A 15113-nucleotide genomic window follows, 5' to 3' on the forward strand; every position below is an offset into this window, starting at 1 on the left:
CGGGGACTCCCTGCCTTGTCCCCCTGTGTGGTCTGCCGGGTCCCCGCTCCCCCGGTAACAATAACTGCAGAGCAACTCACCTTCCTATGGATTCCAGCGCTGTGTGGTCCTCCGCCTCCAGCATGTCAGCTACACCTGTAAATGAAAAGTTAGCGGCAGAGAAGCTCACCTACTCAGTGGCGGCGGCTACGATCTGCAGACATCTTGGTCCCGGGCGGCTTCCCCTAGTGACGGCTCCTGCTAATGACTCATTGAGTCATGGGGAATGACTCATTGAATCATTAACAGGAGCCGTCACTAGGGGAAGCTGCCCGGACCGAGATGTCTGCAGATCGTCGCTGCCGCCGCCGAGTAGGTGAGCTTCTCTGCCGCTAACTTCATTTACAGGTGTAGCTGACATGCTGGAGGTGGAGGACCACACAGCAGACCACACAGCACTGGAATCCATAGGAAGGTGAGTTGCTCTGCCATCATTGTTGCCAAGGGAGAGCTTCGACATATGGGGGGGGAGACAGAGGACAGGATGGAGACTGGGGTGGGCGCACACATAGACATGCACAGGAGGGGGCACACACAGGAGGACAGGAGGGGACACAGTGACTGGAGGACCACAGGGGGGGGGGGGGGGGGGGTGAAGGGGACACAGAAACACACACAAGGGGGGCAGGAGGGGACACAGACACATACACACACAGGGGGACATGAGTGGACACAAGGTGGCATGAGGACCACACAAGGTGGCAGGAAGGGATGCCACACACAGGGGGACAGAAAGGGACACATAGTGGACACAAGAGGACAATGGGGAGAACATGTACTGTACAATGCGATCCTGGAATATGGACGCACCAGGTTTAGTATATAATGTATACATTTTTTTCCCAGATTTTTGCCCTCTAAACCTAGGTGCGTCTTATATTCCAGAGCGTCTTACATTCCGAAAAATACGGTAATTACCAACTGATTGATGAATTATGCATAGAACTATGCAACAAGGAAGAAAAACTGTAGCTTGTGCACATAGCTTGTTACTGCTGCACATAGCTTGTTATTTCCTCCTCATACATTTCCAGTTATCTGCCCACTGTCAGTCAGCAGGGCGGCATGGCTTCAGCTGACAGGGAAATCACTCTCTCCCATTCAAGTCTATGTGAGTGATTTTCACTGTAAGGGTGTGTGCTGGCTGGCAGTGTCAGTTGCTGAGGATCTATGAACTAAACAGGTAGTTCGTATTTTGTTTTGCAAACTGCATATTTTTGTTTTTACTAAACATCTTATGCATAATTAATTTGAAATAATGTTCTGTTAAATGCATATAAAAAATTAAACTGTGCTTGAACTTGGGTCAGGAAAAGGGGCAGACCTGTCACCTCCGGCACAGATGTGAGTTTCAGCACATAAACTATGTGCTATAAAATATTCTGTTTGCTTCTGCACACGATTGTCTCTGTTTACATAGCTAAGTCTCGCTTCAGGTTCACTTTCAGCATCGACTTCAGATCTGCTTCTCGTCTTCTGGAAGCAAATGAGTTGAGCCCTGCCACTTTAGCTTTGCGTGTTTACATTAATGTTTAATATCTTGCTATCTTGTTATACTAAGAATGTTCTGCTCAACTCTTCCCTGTTCTCCTTCTCTATGTACCCTTTATCTTTTTTAGCTATGATAGAGTAAAGATACACAAGAGGTTTTTTAATTGCTCATTAGCACATGATTAACCTCATTTACAGCACACTAGAATTGCAAAACACATAAAGTGACTTTGACTAAGTGGGTATTCTCCTGCTACTTTGCAATGATAGCTCTCCTGTGTAGTTCAGAGCATAACCTTTACATTGTGGTATGTTAATGGTATAGCTAGAAGGGAAGGATATCCATAGCAGTATATGGATGGGAGTTATCTTTGTTTGGCTTACTAAGTAAAGGCCTATTTGGTGCAGTAAAAATTGTTTCTTTGGTTGCTATGAATTATTATTAAAGCGGTATAAAACCCTGACATAATATTCAATAAAAACATGTTTTACTACTTTGTATATGCCATACAGTTATCATATTTGCTTTTGTGCATAAGTATTATTATTCATTCAGAAATGATACGTTCCCAAAGTACACTTTTTTTCTCTGAGAGCTGACTTTGCATTTTATTTATAACTGCTTTATTCATGTTCTAACGTAAGCAGAAATGCTTTCTGATTGTCTGACTTTGTTCAGCAGAGCCTGCACTGTCAAAGAAGTGTTTTTTTTACTTTCCTCACTTGATACAATTAAATACAAGATAACATTATCTCCACTTCCCTGCTTTGCTGGCAGGGAACTTTTACGTCCTGTGTGTAACCCTTCGAATGCTGTTCTAGTAAAAGAAAAATGCTAGTTGTATATAATATGCTGTAAATAATCTATTAGAGCAAAGAAGAAATGCTGGGTTTCATTCCGCTTTAACCTCCTTGCCGTTCTAAAAAATCCGGCAAGGAGGCAGCGCCGCACTTTTTTTTAAATTTTTTTTTTTTTAAATCATGTAGCGAGCCCAGGGCTCGCTACATGATAGCCGCTGAGCGGCGGCATCCCCCCACCCACTCCGATCGCCTTCGGCGATCAGAGTATGCAGGAAATCCCGTTGAGAACGGGATTTCCTGCAGGGCGGGCGGGATGACGTCACCGACGTCATGGACGTCGTGACGTCAGAGGGAATCCCGATCCGCCCCTTAGCGCTGCCTGGCACTGATTGGCCAGGCTGCGCAGGGGGGGGGGGCGGCTCGGCGCGGCGGGTAGCGGCGAGCGGCGGCGAGCGCGTACTACACGCAGCTAGCAAAGTGCTAGCTGCGTGTAGGAAAAAAAAATTATGCAAATCGGCCCAGCGGGGCCTGAGAAATCCTCCTGCGCAGGTTACCCCGAACAGTGTTTGGGATAACCGGCAAGGAGGTTAAGAGCTGTACAGAGTATATAGTAGTCTTGTCACTTGTGGCTACAGTGGCTGGATAGTGTACTGGTTAAGGGCTCTGCCTGTGATACAGGAGACCTGGGTATGACCCCCTAGCACTGCTACTGCCTATAGAGCGTGTCCTAGTGGCTGCAGCTCTGGTGCTTTGAGTTCGCCAGGAGAAAAGCGAGAAAAAAAAGAGAAAGTTGTCATTCACAATCTAATCCCTGTCCATCATAGTCTAGGGCCAATTTTGAATATTATGAATTGCTGCACTTCAGATCATCACTGCTTTTTGAGCTGCCTTACTGACTAAATCCTATTGCGGACCTGGCAACATGTAAATATGTGCACAGGAAGCCATGGGATATGGGTAATATATACAGCCAGTGGCATAGCTACAGAGACATTATTATTATTATTATTATTATTTATTAGATTTATATAGCGCCAACATATTACGCAGCGCTGTACAATAAATAGGATTACAGACAATCATAACAGGGTTGACAGAACAATACAGGTAACAGACCATAGATACAACAATACAGGTAATAGCAATAAGATACGCAACACAATGCAGATAATAGTACAATGCCAGATCATAAACTGGAATGGTAGTGGTAAAAAATTACCAGTTCCAAATTCTGGGTAAAGTGCACATAGTCAAGTATGATACACAAGGGAAGAGGGCCCTGCTAAAGGCTTACAATCTAGAGGGAGGGGCTGGTGACACAAAAGGAGGGGGTGCATCAAGAAGTTATTGGCAGAAAGGATTAGGGTAGTGTTGAGTTGATGTAGGCCTCCTTGAAGAAGTGAGTTTTGAGTGCTTTTTTGAAGGTGTTGAAGGTGGGAGCGAGCCTGATGGGAAGCGGGAGAGAGTTCCACAGGATAGGGGCAGCTCTAGTGAAGTCCTGCAGTCTGGCATGGGAGTGCGAGATGCGTGGGGTGGTTAAGAGGAGGTCGTTGGAGGAGCGAAGTGGGCGGCCAGGTATATATCTGCTGACCAGGTCAGAGATGTAGGTTGGGCAGGACTTGTGTAAGGATTTGTATGCCAAACATAGGATCTTGAAGCTGATTCTGAAGTGAATTGGAAGCCAATGAAGGGATTTGCGTAGGGGAGTTGTGGAGACAGAGCGGTGGGAGGAGTAGATGAGTCTGGCTGCTGCGTTCATGATGGATTTTAGGGGGGCGATGCGGTTTTGAGGAAGGCCTGACAAGAGGGAGTTGCAGTAGTCCAGGCGGGAGATGATGAGGGCATGGACAAGGAGTTTGGTAGTGTCTGGGGTCAGGAAAGGCCGGATCTTGGAGATGTTGCGTAAATGGAAATAGCAGGCTCTAGCTACGGTTTGGATGTGGGAGGTGAAGGAGAGGGCCGAGTCTAGGGTGACACCCAGGCAGCGGGCTTGTGTGGTTGGATGAATGATTGTGCCATTGACAGTGACATAGAGGTCAGTGGGGGGTGAAGCAGCACGGGGCGGGAAGATTAGGAGCTCAGTCTTATCCAGGTTTAATTTTAGGAACCTGGCAGACATCCACGATGAAATAGCTGAGAGACCAGAGGATACCTTCTCCATGGTGGTGGTGGAGAGGTCAGTGGTATGGAGGTAAATCTGGGTGTCATCTGCATATAGGTGATAGTTGAAACCCAGAGAGGAGATGAGTTTTCCGATGGAGGCGGTGTAAATGGAGAACAGCAGGGGACCAAGAACAGAGCCTTGGGGGACCCCAACTAAAAGTGGGAAGGAGGTTGAGGAGGAACCATTGAAGGAGGTCTTGAAGGAGCGATTTGAGAGGTAGGAGGAAAACCATGCTAGGGCACGGTCTTGGATACCCACAGATTGCAGGGACTGGAGTAGCAGGGAGTGATCAACAGTAGCAGGGAGTGATCAACAGTGTCGAATGCTGAGGAGAGGTCTAGGAGGAGAAGGATAGTGTATTTTCCTTCGGCCTTGGCAAGCGTGAGGTCATTGACGACCTTGGTGAGGGCAGTCTCGGTGGAGTGGCCTGGCCGAAATCCTGATTGTAGGGGATCAAACAGGGAGTTGGAGTCAAGGTAATGGGTCATGCGTTGGTGGACTAAACGCTCTAGGAGTTTAGATGCAAAAGGGAGTAAGGAGATGGGACGGTAGCTGGATGGAAGTGAGGGGTCTAGTGAGGGTTTTTTAAGTAGGGGAAGTACAGTGGCCTGTTTGAAGTCAGAGGGGAAGGTACCCGTGGATAGGGAGAGGTTAAACAGAGTGGTGAGGACAGGAGCCAGAACAGGGAAGTGAGGACGGAGGCATTTGGATGGCACAGGGTCTAGGGGGCTGGAGGTGGCAGGAGAAGTGGCTAGGAGACGGCTGACTTGGTCCTCTGTGATAGGAGTAAAGGCAGTGAGTGGTGGGTGGGGTGGGGAATAGGTATTGGTGGGGGAGGAAGAGGTGGTGGAGTGGAGGCATGAGATTTCCCGTCGGATGCTGGCTATTTTGTCGGTAAAGTGGGTGGACAGATCAGTGGCTGAGAGGGCGGAGGTGGGGGGAGGAGTGGTGGGGTTAAGGAGGGAGTTGAAGGTGGCGAAGAGGTGCCGAGGGTTGGAGGCTTGGGATCCTATCAAGGCAGCAAAGTATTTTTGTTTAGCATCAGTTAATGTGGAATAGAACAGCTGCAGGTTGGCCTTGTACGCCAAGAAGTCTGAGTTGTTGCGAGACATAGGCACTAGTGCGGATTTTGTCCACCAGTTCAATTTTACACTGGGGACCCCTAGCACTGCACTGATTGGGAAACAATTATGTATGTATTACCCCTCTGAAAAGCACACATAGTGGCAATGATAACCACTGTAACACCAATTAAAATGACCACAACCCCATTGTAACAGGGATCCAGTTCTGGTTGTAACCTCTGCAATCCCTTTACCTTTGCTACTGTATATAACCTTATTTAGTATATGCTATTTATTGCCATACAGAGAATTTAAAGTGATCTTGTAGAATGTACTGCTTCCCTATATGGTATTTAGTCTATATAGCTATATGCCACTTTACTATTTCAATAGCATTGGGTACTATCTCAGAAGGGGCTTAACCATGCCCCTTTAAATCCCCATACTATTAGAATCCAGCTATGACCTAACCAATATCTCCCGCCCTTTGACACCTGACATTGGCCTGGCCTTAGTATTGGATTAGGGGCAATGAGCATATCAACAAGGGGGCCTGGAGGGCACATAGGAGTGGGAGAAGACATGGAAAGGACTATTAGAATCAGAAACTCCAGCTAAACTCTGGACTGAAGTTCAGTAGAGACTTAATGAGGATCCTGTGCTGTTGAGGTAGTAGGGCTTTTCGGCTATATCAGTAAGCAGTAACCCATTACAGGGTCACTTTGTCACTGGCCTAACAATAAATCATCTGCTGAGATGAACTTCGACATTAGTGACCAAGACCAGTATCTTTGCATTGTCAGGACGTTTCTGCAGTTGACCTGGGGAGCAGTAATACCTGGCTATTCTACAATATACAAATACTAAGTTTTGGTTAGATCTGCACTGAGGCATAGCCACACTGTACCCTACAATGCAGTGACAGGTATCTCTAAATCGTCCGCTAAGAATTCACATATTTAGAGGTGGTATCGGTGTGTTTCAGATCAAATTTTACCAAATGAGCAATTGCTCTGGAGCATTCTAGTATCATTCTAAACAATCAGGTTCAACCCGGACACCCTTGGTATATGGCATGCAAAGATAAACAGAATGCTCAAGCCATAACAGAGTGCTCAGGTTGATTGACAGCATCACCTTTCACAATCCATAAACAAATGTAGTAAACTGCCATGCCCACAAATAGTATACTGCATTTGTTCAGCAGACATAAGCAAATGTTTCTTGACACGGAGGACCCTTATTCAGGGCAAACAAGTCTGTCAAATATATGTAATGTCATCAGTGCTATCAATTGATGTGATTCCTCCGGTGGCCACAGCACATCAGGCTTATGTCTGCTGAATAAATAGTATCATTCTGATCAGCAATAAACAGTATTGTGGTATTCCCTACAAAAAATAATGTGTATTTAGCTCTATTTGTCCTCTCCTCTAACTTATATTTCAGCCTCATGGGCAATAAACTCAAAAATAATAAATGTCATCATTTTATTTTGATTGATACTAAATGTCACAGAAGTAGGGGAATAAATGTGTATAAGTGATCGATTACAAAAACAAACATAAAACATTGTATTTGCATATAGATTGGAATAGTAAAAACAGTTATGAAAGTAAAGTACTGTTTGTCTACTTTTATGTCAGCTTGCACAGACATCTTGTGGAACATCTAAATGCAGAAATAACACTGCATACCATCACAGATGTTAATATTGCACTGGAGTGGATCCGATCCACTTTTTTATACATAAGGACCATGAAGAATCCCTCCTACTATGGTATTGTATACAGGATGTCTTATTGTTGTGTGTGTATTTGCCAAATAACTTGTCAGTTCTGCATTCTTCAATACATGGCATCAGTAATTTTTTTTTTTTTACTTTAACCCACTCGCGTTCCGTCGTTTTCACTTGAGAAATGTTCACCTCCCATTCATTAGCTATAACTTTATCACTACTTATCACAATGAACTGATCTATATCTTGTTTTTTCCGCCACCAATTAGGCTTTCTTTGGGGGGTACATTTTGCTAAGAGCCACTTTACTGTAAATGCATTTTAACAGGAAGAATAAGAAAAAAACGGAAAAAATAATTATTTCTCAGTTTTCAGCCATTATAGTTTTAAAATAATACATGCCTCCATAATTAAAAGTCACGTATTGTATTTGCCCATATGTCCCGGTTATTACACCGTTAAAATTATGTCCCTATCACAATGTATGGCGACAATATTTTATTCGGAAATAAAGGAGCATTTTTTCCGTTTTGCATCTATCACTATTTACAAGTTTAAAATCAAAAAAATATAGAAATATATCATCTTTACATTGATATTTAAAAAGTTTAGACCCCTAGGTAAATATTTACATGTTTTTTTTTATTGTAATGTTTTTTTTTTATATTAAACATTTTATTTGGGTAGTTTTGGGAGGGTGGGATGTAAACAATAGGTTTAAAATGTAAATGTGTGTTGATTTTAATTTTTTTTTAACTTTTGGTTGTAGTATTACTTTTTGGCCACAAGATGGCGGCCATGAGTTTGTTTACACGCTTAGAGCGACACATGGGGGAGGTAACAGCCAGAAAAGGCGAAGCTTCCGAGAGAAGCTGTCGCTTTTTCAGCAGGGGAGAGGAATCAGTGATCGGGCACCATAGCCCGATTCACTGATTGCCTGGCTAACGAACCGCGGGCCGGGAGAGCACGTGCACGCGCGCGATCGGCCGCGGGAGCGCGTGGTAGCGCGCATGGTTCCTGGACGTAGTTTCTACGTCCAGGAACCAAAATAGGTTAACTACATTTTCTTTGTAATAACATTAACCCTGTCCAATCCTTTGTCGGACTATGTTAAACTTTGGCCTTTTTTGCTATAGGTCCCATGTCAGACATAGTCTAACATAGGGAAAAGTGGCTGCGCTGGATGATTTAGGCCTCATTCTCACTATACCCGATGCCCTGTGCATTTCGGCAGCACGTATAGTTTGCGACATGCAAGAACGGTAGAAATGCATAGACAGCACTTGTACCGTTCCCGTCTTATGTGCTGCGCAGCAGTGCAATGTGCTATCGCACTACTGCATGCATTTTTCAAGAATCGCAGCACTGACCCATTCACTGTAATAAATGGGATCAGCAGCGCATGTTGGCTTGCGATCGTACGTGTTGCGTTCCGATCGCACAGCTATCTGCGCTAATAGATGTGAACGAGGCCTAAAGCGAAGCCTAAATATTGTGTGGTGCATTTTGAGATGATTATAAGGGTGCTGTTGCCAGATGGCACTGGAGAGGGTGTGAGGAGACCTGGACACAGAAGAGGAGCAGTGGGGACGAGAGGGAACATTATTGGGTAGTTGAATATCACCTTTTCTCCTCACAGGTCTTATACCGGCCTAGAGGTAGGTTTTCATACTTTATAATAAACCCTATAGACACCACCCAGGGATGATACTAAGGCTGTGTTGGGTGCCACATGTGGAAAAAGATTTCTTAAAGAGATCCCTAGGCAAACCTTGGGGGAAAAATCAAATACATACCTAAGACCTCCGCTGCTGCCCAGGACCCTCCAGAACATCGGGGCTACACTACTCTTCTGGCACAAGCACGGCCATGCTTGCAGTACAGCCACGCTTGTTCCAGAAAATTAGAGCAGGCCCTATGATCGCTCTGACAAGCCCTTGTTGGAATTCTTTGGAGGAGGTGCTTGACAACAGGGAAAACGGAGGATGGCGTGCAAAGTCTCTATAGCTTCCAGAGGCCTCCCTCTTCTTAGACAAGTATGTTTTTTCTACCCGAGGTTCACCTTGGGTACACTTTCATGTCTGTGCACACTTGTCCTTAAACCTGTGGATTATTGTGGGGATAAATTAGGACTTTTGTTTACTCTAAATTTTGTTTGTTCAGTTTTGTGAAGCATAAGTTGTAAAAATGTTGAATGGGAATTTACATCTTATTTAATTACCGTAAACATTACTGTGGCTACAGAAACTATTATGCATGTGACTGCATGTTAGGTTGTAGAAGAAGATGCAGCAGATCAGAGAACTGATAATAGGAACTTACACGAGGCAATTGTTTTTCCCATACACTGAAGTCGAGAATTTGCTGAAACAAATGAACAAATGCTTTCATATATTTGTCAGTGTAAATGGTTTGATTCACTTGTCACTGTGCCTTACACATTATTATCTTATAGGTTTCCAAGCAGGATTAGACAGAATGGGGATTGAAGCAAAATTACAAGGTATAGTGAGCAGCAACTTTCTGCATTTTATGGTCACGATAGCAAACTATATATTTTTTCATCGCATTGCCAACATTGCTCCCACTTTTCTCCATCTTCCATGCTTAAAGGGAACCTAAACTGAGAGGGATATGGATGTTTACTTTTAAACAATACCAATTGCCTGGCAGCCTGCTGATCCCTTTGGCTACAGTAGTGGCTGAATCACACACCTGAACCAAGCATGCAGCTAATTCAGTCTGATTTCAGTCAGAGCACCTGATCTGCATGCTTGTTGAGGGGCTGTGGCTAAAAGTATTAGAGACACAGGATCAGCAGGAGAGTCAGGCAACTGGTATTATTTTAAAAGGAAAAGTCCATATCCTTCTCAGTTTAGGCACAGACTAACCAGCAAGCTCATGGTGACCCAGAACTCATTGGAGTGTGTAAGGGACTACAATGGTCCTAAAAGCCCCCTTACTAAGATGTTAAGAAAAACAAAAGTTTGCTTTCCTAAAACAGAAAGAATTTGCGATAATTCAGGTTGGAGTGAGCTTGAGATGTCTCCCAGAGCAACACTGCTGAATATATGCAAATTAACCATTACCCTTAGAAGCTAAACACACCTCCAGAACCGCTGGATTGCAATGATGTGTCAGCTTGTTAATTTGTACAGAGCCATAATAATCCAACATGCATACAGACTGTTTCGGACTGTTTGATCCTCATCAGTGCATGGCATGGATTAATTTGGCTCTATGGAGTAGGGCTTGTGAATTGTGATTTGTGAATTGTGATTCACAAGCCCTACTCCATAGAGCCAAATTAATCCATGCCATGCACTGATGAGGATCAAACAGTCCGAAACAGTCTGTATGCATGTTGGATTATTATGGCTCTGTACAAATTAACAAGCTGACACATCATTGCAATCCAGCGGTTCTGGAGGTGTGTTTAGCTTCTAAGGGTACAATGGTTAATTTGCATATATTCAGCAGTGTTGCTCTGGGAGACATCTCAAGCTCACTCCAACCTGAATTATCGCAAATTCTTTCTGTTTTAGGAAAGCAAACTTTTGTTCTTCTCAGTTTAGGTTCCCTTTAAGAGATAAAGCTGAAAAAAAAAAGATCAACAAAATATATTGATTATTATGTTTAATACTATAACTGTTGCCTTGCACAAAAAGGGTGGGAAAGATTTATCAAAACTAATGCAAGGGAAATTGAAACAAATGTGCTCACAAAGTTGGGCAGTTACTTGGGATCAGAATGCTTGGTCTGGGCATCTGCTCCATAATTCCATCAGTGTTACTCCAATTTACCTTGAGCTGTTTTTGTTAATTCTGCATAAATAACCTCTCACCTTGACCTTTGAAATATATAATTGAGGTAAACGAGTTTGGAGTATTGGAGTATTCCTAGATATGACAATGCTCTATTATAGGAAACTAGTAAAAACGGGCGCTAGGCCACGGCCGCTACCCCCTCCCCCGCATCACCCCGCAACGTGCACACAGACGCGTCCCGCTCACCTGTCCCCCACCGCTGTCCAAAGTATTATTATTATTATTAATTGTATTTATATAGCGCCAACATATTACGCAGCGCTGCACAATAGATAAAAGGGGTAACATACAAGGTAGAACATACAGGAAACTCACAACAAAACAAGATCATGCAATGATTTGATAATACAGTGTCATAGGTCAAAATAGAGATTGTTCTAGTCCACAAAAGGGGTGATTGTCAGTAAGATTGCATAATCAAGCTGGAAACACTAAGGGAGAGGGCCCTGCCAGAGGCTTACAATCTAAAGGGTGGGGGTGGAGACAATAGGTGCATCTGTTGAGAGGGTGTCTAACAGAACATATTATGGTGCTGGTGTAGGGGGGTATGCGAGCATGAAAGAGTGAGTCTTGAGAGCTTGTGTGAAGGTATTAAAGGTGGGGGCGAGTCTGGTGGCTGGAGGGAGTGAGTTCCAGAGAGTAGGGGCAGCCCTGGTGAGGTCCTGCAATCATGCATGTTTGTTTTTATTTGATGGAGTGGCTTGTGGGCTGTGCAGTTCAGATTCAAAGGCAGAGATGATCTAGTTAGATAGCAATAGTGTTCAGCAATACAAGTAAATCACAACAAAGATAATGTTACCTTAATGTGGTGCTTATTTCTGCTAAATTACTGGTGAATTCTGGTAAATTCATTTTTTCGCCCTTTGAAAGCTGCCTGTAAGGCTTGGTGGTGTATTCTCCACAGTCAGCATGCAACGCATGAGCTGGCGTGGAGGAGGTACACACACTAGCACCAGGAAACAGGCTATCCCTAGTATAGTGGAGGGGAGGACTGACTCCAATAGGAGATTGTGGCGCACAGAGCCGGTGCAGATCTGACAGCCACAAACAATGCTTTCGTTATAACGTCTCAGCGCAAAGTAGCGCTGAGCGCACAAACCAGAACTGAGGAGATCAGGACAGGTAGACAGAATGAACGCTTGCTAGCTAGCGGCTACTTAGCGACAGCAAGCGTCCAAAACCAGACAGACTGGAATGAGGCAGCCAATGCGTTGCGGCGATGGCGTGCCTCACAAAGACAGGACAGGATAGTCAGAAAATAGCAGGATCAAGATAGATGAACGTAACACAGATAAATATACAATAAGTATGTTTTCCTAGCGTATTACAATTACAGCTATCAATGAAACTATTTGTAACGTCTGACTAACATATGTATATATCGGCAATGAACCGATATATGACATAAGCAGGAACGCTGACTAGGACTGGAGTAATACAGGGAACAGGACTCAGAAGGATTCGCTATCTCTTCGCAGAGATGAACGCAATCCACAAACCGTAACAGAACAGGATTCAGAAGGACTCGTTATCTCTTCGCAGAGATGAACGCAATCCACAAACAGGACCAGGAACAGGATAACTAGCTCAGCACGGGTGCTCACGGTACGCGCAAACTACCAAAACGTGCTGGAAAACTGACTAACTGAACACAGGAAATAAACAGTTCGTGTACGTATATATCAGCGACACTGATGTATCAACGTAACACGAATACAAGGAAAATAATAAACGTGCTGGTATGCATATATATTGGCAATGAACCAATATATGATGCAAAAACCAGCAAAGTATCTTTAGAACAAGAAACACGATCGGGGGCTGAAGCGACAGCAAGACGGGCTTAAACTGAAGCTATGAAAACCCAAGGAAACCCTGCAGGAAGCAGATCTTTATACTGAGGTCATCCAATGGGAGCAGACATGCAGATTCCCACACAGGTGAATGATAATCAGTCACAAGCTGACAGCAGGGAAAGACAGACAAAGCTATGCAGCTTGCATGGAAATAGATCAGAACTGCCTGAGCTGCAGCACTACTACTTCCAGCAACAGCTGCTGCAGCAGCGATCATCACAGTACCCCCGCCCTTAAAAGCGGATTCCAGACGCTTTTCAAAACTGAAATTCCCAACAAAACAGTCCGACTGATAATTCATGATGACCGGGACAGCCCGGCAAGACCGAATTCCAGAATCAGTCCCCACAAGACTGGACCCATCAGAACCAGAACCTACAGAACCATGCCCATCAGTAGTACAAGCCCCAATGTGACACCCATCAGAACCATGAATTCCAGAAGGAAGCCCTCCGAAATTCCCTGAGCGATACCCACCGCCTTCCAGGAACCGTTCAGAAATGCCAAAGCCTTTGCAATGCCCACCGGTACTGTCTTTACCAACACAAAACCCACTGTTGAACCAGTCCAAGGCACCAGGACAAGTTTTCTCAGAGACCTCCCAGAACACCTTGAAGCTCCAAAGAGATCCCCATAGGTCAGAATGCCCCTTAGGCTCACATGGAGAACTATCAAGAACCCCTATGGAACCTAGGGCAATTCCCGAGTCAGGGCCACAAGGACAAACATCAATATCAGGGCTTTCAGGGACCAGCACCATCTCTGGGCATGCAGGCAGACTGGCAACATCAGAACGTGTTCCCACTAAGGAAGCATCAGAGCACGCTAACACCTTAGACACACTTGGGCATTCTGGCACACAAAGAACATCTGGGCACACCGGCACAAGAGAAACCTCTGGGCATGTCAAGGAACTGTGAGCCTCAGGGTCAGCCAGGACAGGACCAAAACCAGGACTGGCCAAAAAAAAATCATCATGACTAAACTTCGCAACTACTGGACTTTTACACGAGAATGCTGGATCAGACTTAGATGTCGCTGACTCCAGCAAAGTCAGTAACAAATCAGATTCAGGGGCACTAACAAGACAGGACAAATCTTCTGATGTATGCACTGAACCAGATAGGGACTCCACAACTACCTCTGGACTGGACAGAGACTCATTTAACCTGCTGGGCGGTCTGGACGAGCACAGCTCGTCCAGTACCGCCGGAGGCTGCCGCTCAGGCCCTGCTGGGCCGATTTGGCTGAAATAAAAAGCAGCACACGCAGCCGGCACTTTGCCAGCCGCGTGTGCTGCCTGATCGCCGCCGCTCTGCGGCGATTCGCCGCGAGCAGCGGCGAAAGAGGGCCCCCCTAGCCGCCTGAGCCCTGCGCAGCCGGAACAAAAAGTTCCGGCCAGCGCTAAGGGCTGGATCGGAGGCGGCTGACGTCACGACGTCGGCTGACGTCGATGACGTCACTCCGCTCGTCGCTATGGCGACGATATAAGCAAAACAAGGAAGGCCGCTCATTGCGGCCTTCCTTGTTTATTCTGGGCGCCGGAGGCGATCGGAAGATCGCCTCCGGAGCGCCCTCTAGTGGGCTTTCATGCAGCCAACTTTCAGTTGGCTGCATGAAATAGTTTTTTTTTTATTAAAAAAAAACCCTCCCGCAGCCTGCCTGGCGATCTTAATAGAACGCCAGGCAGGTTAATACATTGGATTGGAGCTCATGAGGCGCTGCAGAACAAGTCAGTATTGCAGCAGCCCCCACTGGACTAGGCAAAACTGAGGAATTCCCTGGACAGGAAGGGGACTCTGGAACCTCTGCCACAGCGGCCAGAGAACCAGAATCTTTCAGGATACAGGGCTGAGTTTCAGGAACACTCATCAGACCGGACTGAAATTCTGAGATTTCTATTATTTTGACCAGAGAATCAGAATTATCCATGTTACAGGGCAAGACTTCTGAAACATTCAGAGGACAGGGCTGGAGTTCCTCGGCTGTTACAACACTGGAGAGGGACTCAACAACATTGGTTAAATCAGACTGTGTACAGGGCAAGGTATCTAACACACTTGCTGACGAGGACAATATTTCAATGGCTTCTGCTTTGCTGGGCAGAAATTCATCAAGTTTTATTAGAGCAGA

General features: G+C 45.2%; 1 protein-coding gene across 10 annotated transcripts in view; it reads left to right on the top strand.

Moving 5' to 3' along the window:
• Positions 1 to 15113, top strand: part of HFM1 (helicase for meiosis 1) — a 266554-nt gene that overhangs the window by 113849 nt on the left and 137592 nt on the right. For 9 of the 10 annotated variants that reach the window (XM_068239814.1, XM_068239813.1, XM_068239819.1 and 6 more), the window contains 2 exons: positions 7206 to 7339; positions 9753 to 9800. In XM_068239814.1, coding sequence (XP_068095915.1) covers positions 7206 to 7339; positions 9753 to 9800 — 182 coding nt within the window. The remainder of the gene's footprint in view (positions 1 to 7205; positions 7340 to 9752; positions 9801 to 15113) is intronic. The other variant, XM_068239820.1, reaches the window with a different exon arrangement.

Source organism: Hyperolius riggenbachi, chromosome 6 (genome assembly GCF_040937935.1).
Source record: "Hyperolius riggenbachi isolate aHypRig1 chromosome 6, aHypRig1.pri, whole genome shotgun sequence".
NCBI lineage: Eukaryota > Metazoa > Chordata > Amphibia > Anura > Hyperoliidae > Hyperolius > Hyperolius riggenbachi.